Source organism: Girardinichthys multiradiatus, chromosome 5 (assembly GCF_021462225.1).
Source record: "Girardinichthys multiradiatus isolate DD_20200921_A chromosome 5, DD_fGirMul_XY1, whole genome shotgun sequence".
In the NCBI taxonomy this organism is placed as follows: Eukaryota; Metazoa; Chordata; class Actinopteri; order Cyprinodontiformes; family Goodeidae; genus Girardinichthys; species Girardinichthys multiradiatus.
Genome location: NC_061798.1, coordinates 25,874,768 through 25,894,007, shown reverse-complemented (window position 1 = coordinate 25,894,007; position 19,240 = coordinate 25,874,768). Strand labels below are relative to the sequence as shown.

General features: G+C 37.3%; 1 protein-coding gene across 1 annotated transcript; it reads left to right on the top strand.

Annotated features, from left to right (window-relative positions):
- The first annotated feature begins 500 nt into the window (after positions 1-500).
- chrnb3a (cholinergic receptor nicotinic beta 3 subunit a) lies at positions 501-18,327 on the top strand. The gene is made up of 8 exons (XM_047366609.1): positions 501-884; positions 10,577-10,728; positions 12,465-12,509; positions 14,110-14,219; positions 14,678-15,191; positions 16,239-16,429; positions 17,468-17,684; positions 17,869-18,327. The coding sequence occupies exons 1-8, from the start codon at positions 824-826 to the stop codon at positions 18,001-18,003; spliced, it is 1,425 nt and encodes a 474-aa protein (XP_047222565.1). The 5' UTR covers positions 501-823; the 3' UTR covers positions 18,004-18,327.
- The last annotated feature ends 913 nt before the right edge of the window (positions 18,328-19,240 follow it).

The window sequence follows — 19,240 nt, the reverse complement described above, 5'->3', positions numbered from 1 at the left end:
ACAATCGAATGGTGTAGCTTCAAGTGCAGATGATCCAGAAGTAAATACAATTGGAAATCTGTGGTAAGACTTAAAAATGGATGTCCACAGACACTCTCTAGCTATTAATTAAGTTCCCTGGGGTGTTAATACTTTTACTAGGGACATGTTTGGCTTCAGTAGCTAATGCAGAGCATTTTGATACATTTTTAAATCCTAAATAAAATAAATGGAAATTGTTTTTAAGAACAAAGATATGAGATTTGAGTGTTGTATTGTGTTTTCTCGTAGTTAGTGGTGTTTATGACTCAGTTAAGTTTAGCTGCAAATGTTCTGTTTGGTCCATCATAATTTATCAAAGAAAACAAGTTACAATAAAATAAAGGTTCAATATGAAACAATTCAAAAACAACCTGGAATGTTACTTTTAAAGTGATCCCATCAAATGAAGCTCCTCAGTTTGGTTAATTTCTTTAAACGTTAATGAACGTATTCCCCTGTGGATGTGGGGCAGATGTGTCCTCCCTCCACACCCTGTGACGGATCTGTCCCGCCCTCAGCCCGTCGGCTCGGCTCCGGTTCTCCAAGCTGGACTCACACGCAGAAGAAGCTGCAGAGAAGCACAGCGGGTTCCGTAGGACCAGGACGGACCAACACAAGCCGCTATTCTCCACAGCAGGAAGGTGGGGCGCGTTGTGCACCGGCACCAACAAGCTGCTGTCCTTCATCATTTATCATTTAAAGCGGTCTCCGCGGTGGGGATGCAGCTGGGGGTCCCACATGGCTGCTGAGGACACGCAGAACGGTAGAACATTCTGATCCATTGTTGAAGACGGGACAAAGCATGAAGTTTGCGGCTGCGGTGCTATGGTTCTGTTTGGCTCTTGGAGAGGCTGCGACGCAAGGTGAGGATCTGGGAAACGCGTCCTGATGTAAACTGGTGAAGGTGTGATAGGAAAATTGAGGAGCCACAGTGCCGAAAATGGCTTGGACTCGTTTTGTGCGACCGGCACACATCCCATCACGTCAGCCTCATTATTCAGACTAATTATTGAGCGTTTAGCATGTAATGTCTATTGCGCAATATGTAAGAACAGGTTTTATAACTGAGTGTTCGTTTTATAATTTTCATACAGAAATTACACTGTATGATCGAGGGAGAAAGCGGGACATGACATAACGCTGGGGTCACCGAACAGAAGCGCGTTCATCATTTATTAAAGAGTGAATGCGCAGCGCCCCCCTGGGGACGTGTGACACACGGCGAGCTGTGAGGAGAACAGTAAGAAACAATAAAGTATATAATAACCATTGTAACAAAAGGGGGAAATGAAATCCCTTATATAATAAAGAGAATTATCGCGGAAAACCTTTGTTATGGAAGGTAAAGTAGGCTTATGAAAGTAGGCTTGCTTGTGTGAGCTGCAAATCAAACTGTAAGATTGATTTTATATATCAAAAGATATTTAAAACAACTGCTAATAGATACTTTTTAAAGAAAATATTAAGGTACCATTTATTTTTCTTTATCAATTATGTATATTTAAACATTTTAGGTTTAGTCTAGTTTCAGTTGCTTTACTGCATCAAATAATTTACAGTAATTTTATTTTTTGCATTCATCCAAGAGCATCCAGCTGTAGACTCTGTGGGGAATCATAATTTGATCTGATCTCCATCTCTGCTCAACAAGATTAGGTTTTGGCGGATATTTTATATTTGACGGGAATTCTCTGCCTCCAGTTTAAAAGCCTCTGTTTTAATTACAGACAACATGTCAGCTTTTGTCACAGTTTTTTTTCTGTATGAGTTCTTTATTCACTTTTGTCTTGTTTTCGTCAGGAAACAAAGGTCCTTACCAAAAATTGTATGGGGAAAAATGTTTAGCTACATTAACCCTAGTTGCGATGCAAATTTTAGTCATGTTAAAAAGTTAGGACACCTAATTAATTAAATATTTAGTTTTGTTTTTTGTAAAATGTTTACTTTTATAGTTCTGTCTGGAAATGATTATGATTGGATGGCAGGTAACCACCTTGTTTTACTCATTAAACTAAATATATGAACAAAATGTTTATTTTCAGCCCAGTGAAAAGTAAGTACACCCTACCTAGTGTTGCCTTCGTTGGCTAAATTAATATCAGTGAGATGCTTCTTGTACCCATCTTCCAGTCTCTGACATCGGTCTGAGAAAACTTTGTCCCACTCCTCACTTTCAGGTGTCAGATTTTTAATGGGTTTCTTAAATGTGTAGCATATTTTAGGTCACCTCACACGTCTCAATAAGATCAAGATCTGGGATTTTACTCAGCGCAGGACCATCAGTTTCAGAGCTAATTTGCTTGGACAGTCAGGCCTGCTCATATAGGCAGTTGTTTTGAAAGTGCTTGACTTGTAGATTGTTTTCTGTAATATAGAGTTGTGGATTTCAAAGTCTTTAGAGACCTCTTTAAATCCTTTACTAGACTCATAAGCTGCTACATTCGTCCTACTAAAGGCCTCGGACCGCTTTTTCAAACTCACCATAGTATCCATTCTCACTTCAACCATCAAGAGCACACCTAACTTAATGTCTGGGTGTAAATGGGGCAAACCATCCGGCCCAGTTATTATGGTATAATCCTTTGCATCTTATGTGTTATGCTTGTTTGATTTTAGCCATTTTAGATGGAAATAATATATAATTTAAATAGAAGAAATTTTTCTTTGAAATATACAAAGGAAATCTATTTTAATACTTGATTTGTGGGTTTAGGGTAGACCGGGGGGCTAATGGAACAGGGGTAAAGTCGATACATCTCAACTAAGATCCATACGCAGCAAGCCTGATGAATGAATTTTGCTAGCACATGAGTAATATCCTATTTGTGTGTAAGAATTTGGACTAATGTGCAATGTTTCCACTTCAGAGATATCGGCACTAAGTATTTCGTCTATATGGCAAGCTTCCACATTGAATAGCTTCTTTTGTTTTTATTTGACTTAGATGAATGTAAACTTTAATCTCTGCCCTAAAAACAGACTCATTTATTGACTCCATGCCATGCAAGATCAATGTGCAATTTAGAGAAATATTTAAGGTGGTCATCTGGATACAGTTGAGACAAAATGACTCAACTGACTGTGGCCACAGCTAAATATGCCACATATGTGAGTAAATGACAACAGTTTTTCTTTTTTGCAATCTTTTTTATTTTTGTATTTTTTATGTTGATTTTGTTATTTCCATTTACCTTATTTGCTATGTATAGTCTTGAAAAAAGTTTCTATGAAATAAAGTGATCTTAGCAATTATATTCAAACAGAATTAAATGAATATTCAGTTTGGGTTGAAAAGGCATGTGGAAATGTGATATTAAAATGATGTCTATATTCCTACAACAATTGCAATAATTGTTTAGTACGAGGGTACTAGGTGCAGTTGAGACAAAAAGCGCTTAATATTTATGAGCCATTTGAGAAAAATATAAATTACTTATTGATATATTGACTCCGTATAATGTAGTACATGAGGAAAAGAAATACTGTGTGAAAATCACTTCTGCAATGCATTTAGTTTTTGTGTAGTTATGTGAAAAGTGTCTCAACTGTCCTTGGTCACATATTTAGTGCTTGTATGTGGGAAGATATTATGTTTAATGAAGACATATATTTGTAATATTTTTAGATATAGCTAATTGAAATTGCTTTACAGTGTACATTGCATATATTTGAATGTTTGTTACTTATTTCCCATTTTGTTAAACTTTTAATCTCTTGAATTTTTCACAGATTAACAATGCAAGCATTCATAAACGGTGATATATGAACTGTTTGGGAATAAAAAGCCTCCTAAAACATATAGATACATTTACGTTTAAAATCTTTGTGTAAATACAATCACATTGTGGTATCATTACCCAAGATTATCATGCAGTTAAAATCTTACATTGATCCAAGCATTAGTGGTCAATTACTCTTTGTTGCAGTTAATCAAAATGATTAAAATATAAACTTAAACTATGATAATATCCCCTGATGTATAAAGTCAAATCAGTTTTCTGTCTTCTGTTGCCCCTCTCAGTGGCACTTCCTGTTGTGTTTCTGCATGGAACAGATGTGGCAGTGTCAAGGTGATTATAGTATTGTGTCCCCACATGGGGTTTTTCAGATTGAGAAACAGGCAGGGTGCACTTGTGCATGCTGGGCCTCTTCTGCATCTCTGTCATTCACCAAAGAAGCTTTGTCTCTCACAGACTCTATTGAACCTCTGAAATATTCCTGCTGAGGTGTTTCATGCCGGAAGTGGATACAGACATTCACGCTTTAATGCATCATAATTTTCCAACAGAGAATCGACTTCCATCCCCCCAACCATCACAGTGCTCATTCTAATCAATACCTTCCTCTATATCTCGGCCATGCACACACACACATTCACAAACTATTTATCTATCTACCTGACTCTAATGGAAGGAGCTGGCTCTTATGGAAGAATGCAGACCTGGAAATAATGGGACTCTAATGTTTTTGTTTATGAGGATCTTGAAACAAAGCTGCTTCCTGTACTTTTGCCTAGACGAGTCCAACTGGAAAAGTGTGCAAAAGCCCCATTTTAGCTCTTTGCAAACTTTGTACAAATCTGATGCAATGGGAAGAAACAGCCTGTACTTTCTTTTTATACTCTACACACTGAACAGAAAGCAATATGGCTTTGAAAACAAGCAGTAAAAGGTCCATGTGTGTTTTACTTTCTCTTTTTTCTTGAGAATTCTTTTTGTTCACAGATAAGGGACAGTATTACCAAATTATATTAAAGTATTCTGGAGTCAATTGTGAGAAAAAATGTCTAAAGCTTTGTTAAAATGAGGCTATACAAGCTATTGTATTGGGAAGAGAAACACAATAATGTGAGACTGAGCTACATCTAGTTGTTTCTGCTGAAGAGGGTCTGAAAGCTGTTGAATAATGGCATGTACTTAGATTTTTGAACACAACTGTTTCATTTTGTGTTCATCTTTTGCTTCATAAATTATTACATTTCTGTGTTTGAGGTTAAATCTAGTTTTTTGAACTTGGCAGAGATTTGATCATTTTTATTTAAGACCCTAAAACGAAAATTTGTAAGTTAATTTAACTTCTTTTTTTTTTACATTGTACCTCGTTTATTATTACTGAGACATTAATTGAATGTTGATTTTCATCTGTTGCTATACCTGTGGGGAAATACTTGGTATGTATAGGTTACTGCAAGAACTGTGGGACATACTGTAAAACATGCACAAGTTAAATTTGGCTCTGTTTGGATTTGAGAAAATAGTAAAAAGACTGTCTCAAATGCATCGTTTAAATATAAAATGACAGACATGATTTCCATGATGAGTGTGTGTGAACCTCTGACCGGCACTGTAGGTTAGATTCAAAAGTTATTGTGGCCAATATGAAGCCACAGGAAAAATCCACCAGAGCTCATTCAACAGTAGGTGTAAGTAGCAAGAGCTGATTTTACCACTTCAAAATAATTGTGCTTATTTATTTCAAGATACCTTAAGAGCAGCAGTGGAACAGCTTAATTTTTTTTATTCATTTAGAGCAGCTTTCCCTCATTTACTTGGCTTATGTTCAGAACAACAGACATCTGCATGCAACTCACTGTCTTAAGTAGAAGTTGGAAGGTTTGGTAATCATGTTAATGAGTTTAATGATCTGATATGTTGCTGATTATATTTCCAATTAACCTACAGCTGTTTTGAGTCTGTGTTCATTTGTGTGCAGCATTTCACATTCTACTGTGTCAAAACAAATCTTTAGACTTTGTTATGTTTGATATTGTCAGATTTCTGTCAAAATATATGATATACTGCATTATAAAGGCAACTGGGGGAGGGGATTCAATGACACTGACACCTTTAGTTGCTACCAGATATTTGGAAAGACCTAAAACGCTGAATCCCATTGCTCGACCGAATGATGGAGCCATTCAGTTTTTATACCTCATGCCTGAAATTAAGCTTTAGAGCTCAGTGGTTTGAGCAATGACAACTTGGCCCCAGCACCTGAGCCCCAACTGATTTTTTTTTAGCCTGTTGAAGGATTTGGCTCATAAAGTGGAAAAAAAAAAACAGTGTCTTGTGTTCAAATGCAAAAAAGAAATGGGAATTACTTTCCCTTACTATCAGTTTTGCTGTCTGTTCCTCGTCCTCTTGCCCCAGTTAATGTATCTTTCAGCGTCTCTCCTTCCCCCTCATCCTGCTTCTCTCAGATGCTGGAGGGAATTGCTCTGGGTCAGTGTGTCTCACTCCCTCCCTTATTAGCTCTCACCACTCCTCTCATGCATTCCCTTATTTGAAAGGCTGTTGAATTAAACTTGCTCTCTGCTGTCCTTTGGCCTCTATTGCAACGCTGCACAACAGGCTGTGCCAAACGTCACTTTCTTATGTGGACAAAGCCCAAAGCTTTCAGCTCATAAAGCCATAGCGTTACTGAAGCAGGCTCTTTTGTGTTGCTCATGTACAAATGCCAGATATTGCTCTGAGCGTCCAGCAAATGCAGCTGTCATTTTCATCTGAATTCTGCAAAATGAGAAAAATGGTTCTTTGTCTCATTACTTAGCTATATGCCAGGGCATCAGGAAAAAAAAAAATACTTGCTGAATTTTTCATGAAAGAAATGTAAAGTGAAAAACAAAAATTCATTAAATGAAGGGTCTCCTCAGATTACATTTATACCTACAGCTTTTATCTACGTTCAGACGATCAGTGAAGTTGCACCAAGCAGAATTACAGAATGCATCATCATACTTTGGCAGCCTGTTATCTGTTAGTGCCCACCTTTGGGATCTGAAATCTCCCAGCTGTTTGCCAACGAATGGCAGCTGGTGAAGTGAGAGTGCTGCAGCTTCGTGCCCAGTTTTCCAACAGAGCGCGGGTGTCACTTTTTACACCGACGATCATGTCTTGTGGCTGACTGCACAGAGCACTCTGAGCTCTTTTTAATCTCCCCTGGCAATTGATCTGTCTAAGGTGATGGTGTCAGCATGATCATTTTGCCTGCCTCTGGAGCTTGGACACATCCGTTTGGACAGCTTTAAGTCTGATGTTGACTGCTGATGTATGTGTGTGTGTGTGTGTGTGCTGCCTGGCTGGCTCTAAGGACATGACCTCATATCTTCCTACTTACTTTTGAGAGTAAGTGAAGAGTCGGTTATTTTAATTAATGACTATTGCATATATGTATATATGGGTGTGTTATTAGTGTGTGTGTGTCTGTAGTGTGTGCAGGTTGATGATAAGCATGGCTTGCATGTGTATTGAGCTCCTAGAGTCAATACTTTCTACAACCACCTTTCGTTGCAGTAACAACTTTGCATTTACAGTTTTTTGACCATTCAGATTTGCAAAGCATCTCAGGCACATTCAGAATTTATTGGTGAATCTAGAAACTGAATTCAGTCTGGACTTTGAGTGGGCCGTTCGAACACTTGATTATGATGACATCTAAATGACTCCATTGTAACTCTTGGTGTATGACGTGATACACTCTTTTGTAGCTTATGACAGGTTTTCTTCCAGGATATTTCAGTACATAGCTTCATCCATCTTACCATCAACTGTAACCACTTTGCCTATCCATGCCAAAGAAAAGCATTGCCACAGCATGATGCTGCTACTGCCATGTTTCACTGCGAGCATGGTGTGCTCAAGGTGATGTGGAGTGTTACTCTTCCACCACTCATAACGTTTTTGTAAAATGTTAATTTAAACTTTAAGCTTTCAGTCTGTATAACTTTATCCCTGACCTGTATGGTGTATTCCTTGGTTTTCATGATGCTGTTTGTTCATTTATGTTTTTTACAAAATCCCTAAAAACTTCACAAAAAAACAGTATTTATACTGAGATTAAATCACACATAGTTGTTTACTAATTAGATGGTTCGTGACAGCAATTTGCTGCACTAGATTTTATTTAGTAGTATCGGATTAAAAGGAACTGAAAACATACGCACAACAGACTTTTCAAGCTTTAAAAAACGTATCATTTTCCATTCACTGTTCACAATTATGCACTACTTTGTGTTGGTCTGTCACATGAAATCAGAATGATTCAATGGACATTTGTAGTGCAGGGGTAAGAATATTTTTTAAATGCACTGGAGATAGATGCACCAATTTGTAAAGAAACTTGTACAGCATCTCACAAAACTGGGTACACCCCTCACATTTCTGTAAATATTTTATTATATTTTTTCATAGGAAGATATGACACTTTGATACAATGTAAAGTAGTCAATATACAGCTTGTATAACAGTATACATTTGTTACCACCTCAAAAACACACCATTAAGCCATTCATTTCTAAACTGGTGCTAACAAAAGTGAGTGCACCCTTAAGTGAAAATGTCCAAAATGTCCCCAATAAGACATTTTCCCTCCATGGTGTCATGTGACTCGTCAGTGTTACCAGGTCTCAGTTGTTAATGGGGAGCAGGTGTGTTAAATTTGTTGTCATCGCTCTAACACTCTTTCATATTCGTCACTGGAAGTTCAACCTGGCCCCCGTGGCAAAAAACTCTCAGAGGATCTGAAAAAAAAGATTTGTTGCTCAGCATAAATATGAACCAGACCATAACAAGATTACCACACCCTGAAAATGCGCTGCAGCACCGTGGCCAAGACCATACAGCAGTTTAACAGGACAGGTTCCACTCAGAACAGGCCTCGCCATGGTCGAACACTTAAGGGCACTTAAGTGCACGTCCTCAGCATCATATCCAGAGGTGGTCTTTTGAAAATTGAAATATGAGTGCTGTCAGCATTGCTGCAGAGGTTGACGGGGTGGGTGATCAGCCTCTTAGCGCTTAGACCATATGCCGCACACTGCATCAAACTGGTCTGCATGGCTGTCATCCCAGAAGAAAGCCTCTTTCTTTCTTTTTTTAAAGGCTCTTCTAAAAATGAAGCACAAGAAAGCCCACAGACATCTTGGTGAAGACAAGCAGACTAATTATATAGATTACTGCAACCTTGTCCTGTGGTCTGATGAGACCAAGAAAAACTTATTCGGTTCAGATGGTATCAAGCATGTGTGGCGGCAACCAAGTGAGGAGTACACAGACAAGCATGGGGGTGGGAGTGTCATGATTGGGGCTGCATGAGTGCTGCTGGCTGTAGGAAGCTACAGTTCATTAAGGGAACCATGAATGTCAACATGTACTGTGACGTACTGAAGCAAAGCATGATCCCCTCCCATCAGAAACAGGGCCACAGGGCAACATTCCGGCATGACAACGACCCCAAACACACTGGCATGTCTCTAGACCTAAACTCTATTGGGCATCTGTGGGGCATCCTCAAACCGAAGGTGGAGGAGCACAAGGTCTCTAACACCCACCAGCTCTGTGACATCATCGTGGAGAAATGGAAGAAGATTCCAGTGGCAACTTGTAAAGTTCTAGTGAACTCAATGTCCAAGAGAGGCAGTGCTGGAAAATGATGGAGGCCACACAATATCTACACATTGGGAACAATTTGGTAATTTTCACTTAGGGGTGTACTCACTTTTGTTGCCAGTGGTTTAGATTTTGATGGCTGTGTGTTGAGTCATTTTGAGGGTGCAGAAAATGTACACTGTTATACAAGCTGGACTACTTTACATTGTATCAAAGTGACATATCTTTAGTGTTGTCTCATGAAAAGATGTAATAAAATATTTATGAAAATGTGAGGGGTGTATTTACTTTTGTTAGATACTGTACAAAAAATATATAAGAAATAAATAAGAAGCTCTCAGGTATTCAGAGTGTTTGTTCCCTAAAATTAACTATATGGATTGGTGCAAAACTCATTATTTCATGGGTTCTGTATTTCTACATTGTATGCACAATTATTAATCAAGTTGTATATTTGAGGATTAATTTTGATATTGAAAAACAATGGTGCTCTCTGTCCATTCAAAATGTGATTTAAATCTGATACCTACATTTTATTTGAGAAAGGAAAACTGATGTTTTGGCATTCCAAGAAGAATATCTATGTGAAATCGTAACTTTTAGTCTACAGATTTATTATGCGACTAAATTAAAACTTAAAAATTCTCCCATATTATTTCCTTATTTTTATCTGTTGAATGATAATAATAAACAAACAGCTCAAGATTTATAAAAACTTTCTGACATTTAAAGAAAAATCAGTGACCATTCCCCCTCATTCCAATAAGTCACAAGCCTCACATTCATGGCCAGTTTCTTGATATATTGATGATCAACTTTTTGTGCAGCAGAAACCATAGCCCCCCAGACAGAGGTTAACTGTTTTTGTTTATTGTAAATCTGATGTTTAAGAGAGGCCCACAAGTTCTCAAAGGGGCTTAGTGGTAAACGTTTAATATTCATTATATTGAAGATATCACAAGTACTGCATCTCCATTAAAATACCTTTTAGCATTTAAACTTTACAAAGACAGTTAAACTATGCTGATATAGGGTGTGGATCTCCTTAGGCCACACATTCCCTCATTGCAAAATACATTCACTACTGGTCAAATCAAATCAAGAAATATGTAACAAATGCGTTAATTTTCATATTTCCCTTTTTTGTTTCCCTCTGTCATCTTTTACAGGCCAGGAGGACTTTTTGTCACTGGCTGAGATGGAAGATTCCTTGCTAAGAAACCTTTTTAAAGGTTATCAGAAGTGGGTGCGGCCCGTCGGGCATGCCAACGACACCATAACTGTACGATTCGGATTGAAGATCTCACAGCTGGTTGATGTGGTGAGGACATGACATTTAAAATCAATTTCAGGTTTTATTCACATCAGACACTGCAATGCATTTAACTTTTATGAAGATTGAATAGTCGTTCCAAGCAAAATAAATGTTATTGATCTATGGCGAACCTTTGAACCGACAATCAGCATTGCGGGGCTACTTTAAATAGATTTTTTGAAAATGAAGACCACTAATGAAGACTGTGGTCTCAGTTTATGATCAGCCACTGCGTGACACTAGATAACCCTCAGGAAGATGAATTAGACTCTGAAGTGGAGATGTTCTGCTTTAATGTGACTCCGCAGCAAGGTTATCTCAATGGAAGATTTAGCAGATGAAAAGCTTTCCTGCATTGCCACCATAATAAAACAGCATCGGAATCCAAAGAACTAAGAAGTCAGGTCCAATATGAAAACAGGACTTCTTAAGTTAAAAGTTTAAACTTTAGGCTTCCTCTTCAGCAGTTTGTAAAAAAAGTAAAATTTATTTTATGACATGAAAATTTATCAAATCCAGATTTTAAGTCCTTTATCAATTTTGTGCAAATTATGGTTACATTTTAATTGTGACAGTTGACAGAGGGAGGGCAGGGTATTTGGACTTCCTTTATAAAGTCAGTCAGACTCTGGATAAAATTATAAACAAAATGAAGCCCATCTGTCATATGCTCTGTGTTCTCACTAAAAACTCCAGTCCAGTTTGTGTCAGTGCAATTCAGTTAATCAGTGAAGCTTTACTTCACTGCAAAATTTGTCTTGGGGCACTGTGCAGAAAAAAAGTTAAACGGCCGCAATCAAATCCAAGTTAATATGTTTTCATTTTTTTCATTACACTTCAATTCAAGTCTAATCAAATTCAAATGCAACCTCAAACAGAAATTGTTTCAGGAATGCCAGCTCTTTGTCTTAACATGCTGGAGGTGCGAAACTAAGAGAAACAAACAGAATCTAAAACACAGAGCCAGGAAAACTGGCTTTTCAAAATGTAATAAAAAAAAGAAAAACACAAATATCCTCAGCTGTAATTGCACTGGTATAAAAGGAAAGTCAAAGTACAATTAGGAGAGTAAAGTGATGGGTATATCATGAGACATCTGTCAACAGCATAAATCTAAGACTGCATCACTAAAGGGAGAAATCAAGGTGATGGAGGACAACACTAACTACAAACTTTATCGAAAATAAACGTTTTAGATCAACTCTTACAGAAATGTCTGTAAAACCTGCCTAAATGCCTAGTTTTAGATACCATCAAAAACATTTAAACCTTTACTCCCCATACAAAACAACCTTGTTGAGCTTATTTATAATTCTGATGTCTTTATGAGACAAAATTGTAATCAGTGACCTTCTTATACCGTGTGCTTTAGATTATTAGCATGTCTGCCTGGTGACGTTTCAAGTGTTATATTTCCTCAACAGCTTTCAGAAACAGATGTTGTTTTATCCACTGTAAAGTATCCTGTGGAGTGGCTGGTAAAGGAGAAGGAAATATTGTTTTCTTGTAAAGCATTGTGAAATCTGTAGTAAGGCAGATTAGACTGAAAGAGGTTCTACTGTACTTTCTCAGGTCAAAGCTAAGCAAGAAATGAGTCACCTCTAGGCTTTTTAGCTGTCTTTCATTAAACTTAACTTCAGTTCAGCTTCTGATTTGCTCCTCATTAGCCTCTCTTATCATTCCTAGTAAGCAGCTTTATTAATCATAAACCCTGTTCCTTTTTGTCCCTTTTTTTCTTGCAGGATGAAAAGAACCAGCTGATGACCACAAATGTCTGGCTCTGGCAGGTGAAGATGAGAGTTTGACTGACGTTTTAAAATAAAATTCACAAAAATGATTCTTAAAGTATACATTTAGTTCTTTAATTTATTTTAAGTTGTTATCAGTTTAATTGAATATGATGGTTATGATGAAAGTACATGGCCATTTATTGAATCATCAATAAGTGGATTCGTGCCATGCAATGCATGTTTTTGGTTTACATTCCAGCAGCCTGTACCAGCCAGGGTGCAAATAATACCATATCAACAACTACCAATCATCATAGAGAGAGATGTTACAGCTAAACAACATTTCACTACAGATTTGTTGTTCATTAGAAATATAGGAATGATCTAGTGATTTGGATCATGGCTTGGATCAAATAAAACTGCATACACCTGTACCCAAAGTCATGCCAAACATGTGTTTCACATTGACTAGCGACAAGTCTGTAACCCCTGGTGTATTGGGATGCGCATATTGTATTTCTCTGTTAGCACTATGTTTTCTACTCTTTATGACTGCCTCCATGACATAAACATGCTAAGAGTCTAGTAAGTCCAAGACAACCCTGTTAAAGAGAAGAAATCACAGGATAATTTGGGCTTTAACCAACGTGAGATCAGTGATATTGACAGTAGACACTCACTGATCTACATAATCTTAGAACAAGCAGGGAGTATAAACTCCCCACCGACTGTAGATGCATAAAAGTAATAGAAAACTTATTCAGGGTGCAACTGACTGATTAATATTATATCTTTTTTTATATGCTCCCTGTGCATTCCCCTTTTTGGTGCCGCCCCAGGCAACTACCCATATGGCCCATATCCAAAAACGCAACTAGACCTGGCAGGTGTCATCCTTGGCCATGTCACAAAGGAAATAGTGTTGAGCCATTTACCTTGTAAACTCACAAAAACATTGTTTTCACAACTCTTTCTGGTGGTAAAACATGTTAGCACCTGTTTCAAAGCTTCTGATTTGACAGTTAAATAAGTTAGGTAGTTGTACCAGTATAAACAATCCATGTCACATAATGTAAACACATGTATTTCCAATCACTGATGGAGATTTAAAGATCCTCACTTAAAAGTAAAAAAATATATTTGTGAAATTCAAGTGTTTGAGCTTAGATTCACATAAATACATTTAGTGATCCAACTCAGCTTTTGCATTGTTGCTGTTTTGGTAACAGTGTGTTTAATTACATTCATGTTCCTCTTGTAAATATAATTTGTATTCATGGCTTCATATTTCAACAAATCTCAGATGGCCAATTCAGGATGGTTCTTAAATGATGGATGAGCTGAGTGTCACCCGAATGACAAAGTTCTTATCCACATAGTGGACAGATTATGACAATTTGACAAGTAATTATTTAATATAAAGAGTAATATACAGACAATGGATGAACTTAAGCATTTACCGGTTTTATATTTTTTTTCCTCAAGCTCAGGAAGCAGTTAGCAATTACTCTTGCCAGACAAAACATAACTAGATTTTTATTTTAGTTTGTTAAATAGCTGTAATGAAAATACAAATACCTGTGCTACATAGAGTCATTTGACTGAATTAGTCTAAATTAAATATAATCAGCCTTAATTGTGTGTTTCATTTTAATAGGAGTGGACAGATGTGAAGCTCAAATGGAACCCAGAGGACTACGGGGGCATTACGTCAATCAGAGTGCCTTCAGAAACTATATGGCTACCTGACATTGTTCTCTATGAAAAGTGAGTCATATTGCACTCTGCATATTACAGTGTTTGATCAGTTTCATCTGTTCCTTCTAGGCATGGGCTGATATCAAGGCATATCAAGAGTTTATCAAGTTATAATCTCACAACCACTAGAATTTTCAGTCATGCTTTTTCTAGGGTTTACAGTCCTTGCCAGAGGAATTGAATCATGTTTTCTCTTACTGTAAGTAGCATAGGCTACTACAGTTTTTCCTCGCTTTCAGGACAAACAAATCAGACTTTTTGGAAAGATTTCCTAAAATGAAAAACATGCATAGTAATGGTATGACAAATAAAAAGGTTCCATCTATCATGCTAATTAAAGCATTTGTGTAATAATAATTTCCATAATAATCCATAGTTACTCTAGATTTTCACACAGAGAGAAGACCATGCCTAGTCAATTTAATTCAAACAATACTGTCTTCCCTTTATTTTTCATATTCTGCAAGTGCTGACGGTCGCTTTGAAGGTTCCTTGATGACTAAAGCTATAGTGCGCTGGGATGGCACTATAACATGGACTCCCCCTGCCAGTTATAAATCCTCCTGCACCATGGATGTGACCTTCTTCCCGTTTGACCGACAGAACTGCTCCATGAAGTTTGGCTCGTGGACCTACGATGGGCACATGGTGGACCTGGTCCTTGTGGACCAATACGTGGATCGTAAAGACTTTTTTGACAACGGTGAATGGGAGATTCTTAATGCCACGGGAGTGAAAGGAAGCAGGAGGGATGGGGTGTACTGGTTCCCATTTATCACCTACTCTTTCATCCTCAAGAGGCTGCCCTTGTTCTACACTCTCTTCCTCATCATCCCGTGCCTCGGCCTGTCCTTTCTAACTGTGCTGGTGTTTTATTTGCCATCTGATGAGGGAGAAAAGCTGTCCCTTAGCACATCAGTGCTGGTGTCACTGACTGTATTCCTTTTGGTCATAGAGGAAATCATCCCTTCATCTTCAAAGGTTTGCACAGGAAACTAGTCTTTCTCATGTGTCTACTGTTTTTTACATTAGACATGTCTTTTTGGTGACTCACTCATTCTGCTTGTAGTCTAAAAATGCTGGTTGTCCTTATCTAAGCAGATCATAGCCAAATACAACTCTCCTCCAACGAACTTCATGTTACTGAACAAACAATTGGCATTATTTTGGGTGTCTTGTATTTGTCAAGCTGCTGTATTTTTTTCTGCATGCTTGAAAGGGGAGGATGAGATGGGAATATTTAGACTGAAATCTAATGATTATTCTGGACAACTTTATGGTAAAAACGAAGAAGAATTGTAACAAAAAGCACCCTCAAATATATTGTTCTGACTTTAGGTATAAGCAAGTTAAGGAGTATAGCCATCTTCTTGTAGCCTTTTGCTGCTTGTCGCAAAGCAGCACACAACTGCCTTACCAGTAAACCAGTAAAATTTATTCTGATTTGATGGTTGACTACATTAATGGTTGTGATTGGATTTTGCTCAAAACGTCACATGCAGCAATGAATTGTGGGTAATATACTTCGGCGAAGTCCACTTAGATGCAAGTGCACCAAGGGGGTGGGGCAAAAGACCACTCTGGAGAAATTGGACACACTACACACTCGAACCCATCAACGGGAACATGCAATTGAGGGACCCAATGCCAGAAGTGTTTATTGGGACAGTGCCTATAGAGGCCTCTGTGCCACATCACATTCATACCCCAGGGAAACATGAATTATAATAAGAAGTTCCTAATTTCTAAAGTAAAGTATAAATTACCAGTTAAATTGCATTAAATAAAAACTGAATTGAATTGAATTTACTTCATGTACTTAAAAAATTGTTTGGGATGCATAATTTGTAGCTTTAATATTTAGATTACACATTGACAATAATTTTGTAAACAGATTTACCAGTTACACTTTCTTTTGTTTGGTGTGGTGAATAAACTTACCTTCATAGTAAGTAATGCTTCCAAGTGTATCACACATCAGCATGAGGGTTAAAAGTGTTTAAATTGTTTTATTTTCTGTTTTAACAGGTGATCCCACTTATTGGAGAGTACCTCCTCTTCATCATGATCTTCGTTACCTTTTCCATCATTGTCACAGTTTTTGTGATTAATGTTCACCATCGCTCCTCTGCCACCTACCACCCCATGGCCCCCTGGGTAAAAACCCTGTTTCTTCAGAGACTGCCCAAGCTGCTGTGTATGAGGGGCCACACTGATAGGTAAACCTAAATAGACTTCACTTTTTTACTAATGCCTTGGCATTTTCATTAAACCGTAAATTTACTCTCTGAACATGAAATTGTACCCAGGAGATGTCAACAAAATGTTTTGTTACTACATAGATTTAAGAAAACACTGAATTGATGTAAAATATAAAAACATAACCTTTAAAGTTGTGGTTTTTTTGAAAATAACTCTCTCCCCAGTTTTTTTTCTGTTAGCAGGGTTCCTACAGAGTGGAAGTCTGTGAAAATATGGAATTAACTTTTATCATTTAGGATTTAGGATAAGTATGGAAAAAAAAGGAAAATGGAGTATGGAAAAATGAGTTTCCAGTTTATTCCTTATTCCAGTTATCTAGAAGATAAAAAAGAAAACTGAATGTCTGAACAATAAAGTGAATTTTACATTAATTGTTATTTATGTGTTATCGTAGGTCCCACATTCTGACTTTAATTTTTTTTTTTTTATCAAATTGGTTTTACTGAACCTCATGAATCCAGTAAAATATTGTCTTTCACTTATATAATTAGTTTTCTATTTTTTTTTCTTCCAAAATCTGTGTTAAGGATATAACCAAATATAATGATAATATTACTTGAGGTATAAGAAAACAGATTTAAACTGAAAAAGGATTTTAGAGTTGGTAAGAGAGAGAAGCATCATTAAAAATATAAAAATGCCAATTTCCCTGTGTTTGTGACATCTACACATTCTTAAATCAGTTTCAGAGTAAACCTGTGAGTGTTTTTTTAAACTGGGCCTGGTTTAAGCGTCAAACAAAACAAAAAAGCAAAAAAGTGTTGAAATATATCATCCAGATTTGACAAATTGGTATAGATCCAAATTTGTTTTTTTTTTAAACTAAATAAATATTTAAGACACTACTGATTTAGAAGTCAACCTCAGCATTGTGTCATTTCATGATAAGGAAACTTAAACTGAAGTATGTAATTTCTGTCTGGAATATCTTTGAAAATTGTGTCTGGAAAAGTATGGACATTACAGTACACTACAGTTTGCGCCATTCTCCTCAGGTATCACTTTCCAGATATTGAGATGCGAAGCCCAGAGCAGAAGTCTCGCAGGGGTGTGGGGAGGAGGGCTGTTCCTGGTCACGGTGGCAACCAGCAGCGAGGAGCCTATGGAGGGAAGGAGGATGAAAACCAAGCATGGTTGGCAATGCTGGAGAAAGCTACAAGCTCAGTTCGGTACATCAGCCATCACATCAGGAAGGAGCATTTCATACGAGAGGTGCGGAGGCAGGCAGACAGGAGGGAACGCATCTAAAAAACTGTCAGATTTTTATGCTGCAGAATCATTTGAGCTTCAGCCTCCTGTCTAAACAGTTGAAAGGTCCAGACATTTTTTTTTCTGTGACGAAGCTGATATTTGGGAACTAAATTATGTGTCTCCGCTTCTTTTTGTGTATCAACAGGTTGTTCAGGACTGGAAATTCGTGGCTCAGGTGTTGGACAGGATTTTCCTGTGGGCCTTCCTCACAGTGTCAATCCTGGGAACTGTTTTAATCTTTACACCTGCTCTGCAGATGTACTTCAGCACACCTTCGTAAACTCAACCTCACAAAAAAACCTTCTCTTGGCAGGCTCTTCAATTTAGTCTATAAATTATTACTGTGTATTACTATTGTAAAAATAAACAACAACCTCAGGCTCCATGCTTCCCGTTCCTAACAGTATGGTTTGCAGCCTCAAATTACTCCTGTAAACTGTAATGTCAGAAATTCAACCTACCCTTTATTCCAAACTGCATGCTCAGGGGTGTGAAGAAGTAAGAGCAATAAACAGGTTAAATTAGTGTGAATGATTTAGGCATCTTTTTTTTTTCTATGACTGTAATATTGCAGTTCTAAATGCAATAAAATGCACAAATATGACTTCATAAAGAATTCATTATTTTACTTGTCACATGCACTTTGTCGTCAAACCATTTGTATTTGTCTGTATGTTCTGCCCAATGATCAGATTAAACCTTAAGTATTTGAATTTATCTTAAAGTCATTTCAATACATAATTGTATAAAACACTTATAAAGCTAATTTCCTTCATCTTCAACAAAAAGTAAAGCCATTGCTTTGTTTGAGAGAGTTTGAAAGAGCTATTCATATTCATTTAATCTAAACTTGACTATTGTAAAAGTCCTCATTCAGGTGTAAGTCCGTCATTGGTAAACTGTCTAGAGCTGATTCAAAACGGCAGCATGGTTACTAACTTGCACAAGCAAGCAAGAGCATATATCTCCTCTACTTTTTAAGGCTTTAAGGCTGTTTTAAGGCTTTGGATACGTTATCGCTCAGAGATCTGTGAAGAGAATGTTCCTGGCTGTTCCAAGGTCAAGATTAAAGCCTTAGGGAGCCCAGTCCTTTGCTGTTGCTGCTCCTGAACTATGGAACAAACTGACCCTTCATATCAAGACCTTTCCAACATTAGACACTTTTAAATCCTGCTTGAAAACCTACTTTTACATTGTGGCTTTTAAATCAGAATGAGTTACAGTACTTTTTATTTGTACTACTTTGTATTCAGATTTTTCTTATTTTATGTAAAATTCTATTTTATCATTTTGTTCTACGTTTGAATGCTATTTGACTATGTTAGATGTACAGACCTTTGCTCAAAAGGTGTTGTTTTAAATGTGCTTTAGAATTAAATTTGACTTGATTTGACGTTTGACTAAAAAGTTCTGAACAACCTCAATAATTTTTGAAAACCAGCTCAGAGACCTGAGATGGTTGCCACTGAAACATTGCAATAGATCACAAGGATGTTTAGCAAAGATTCCAGCACCAA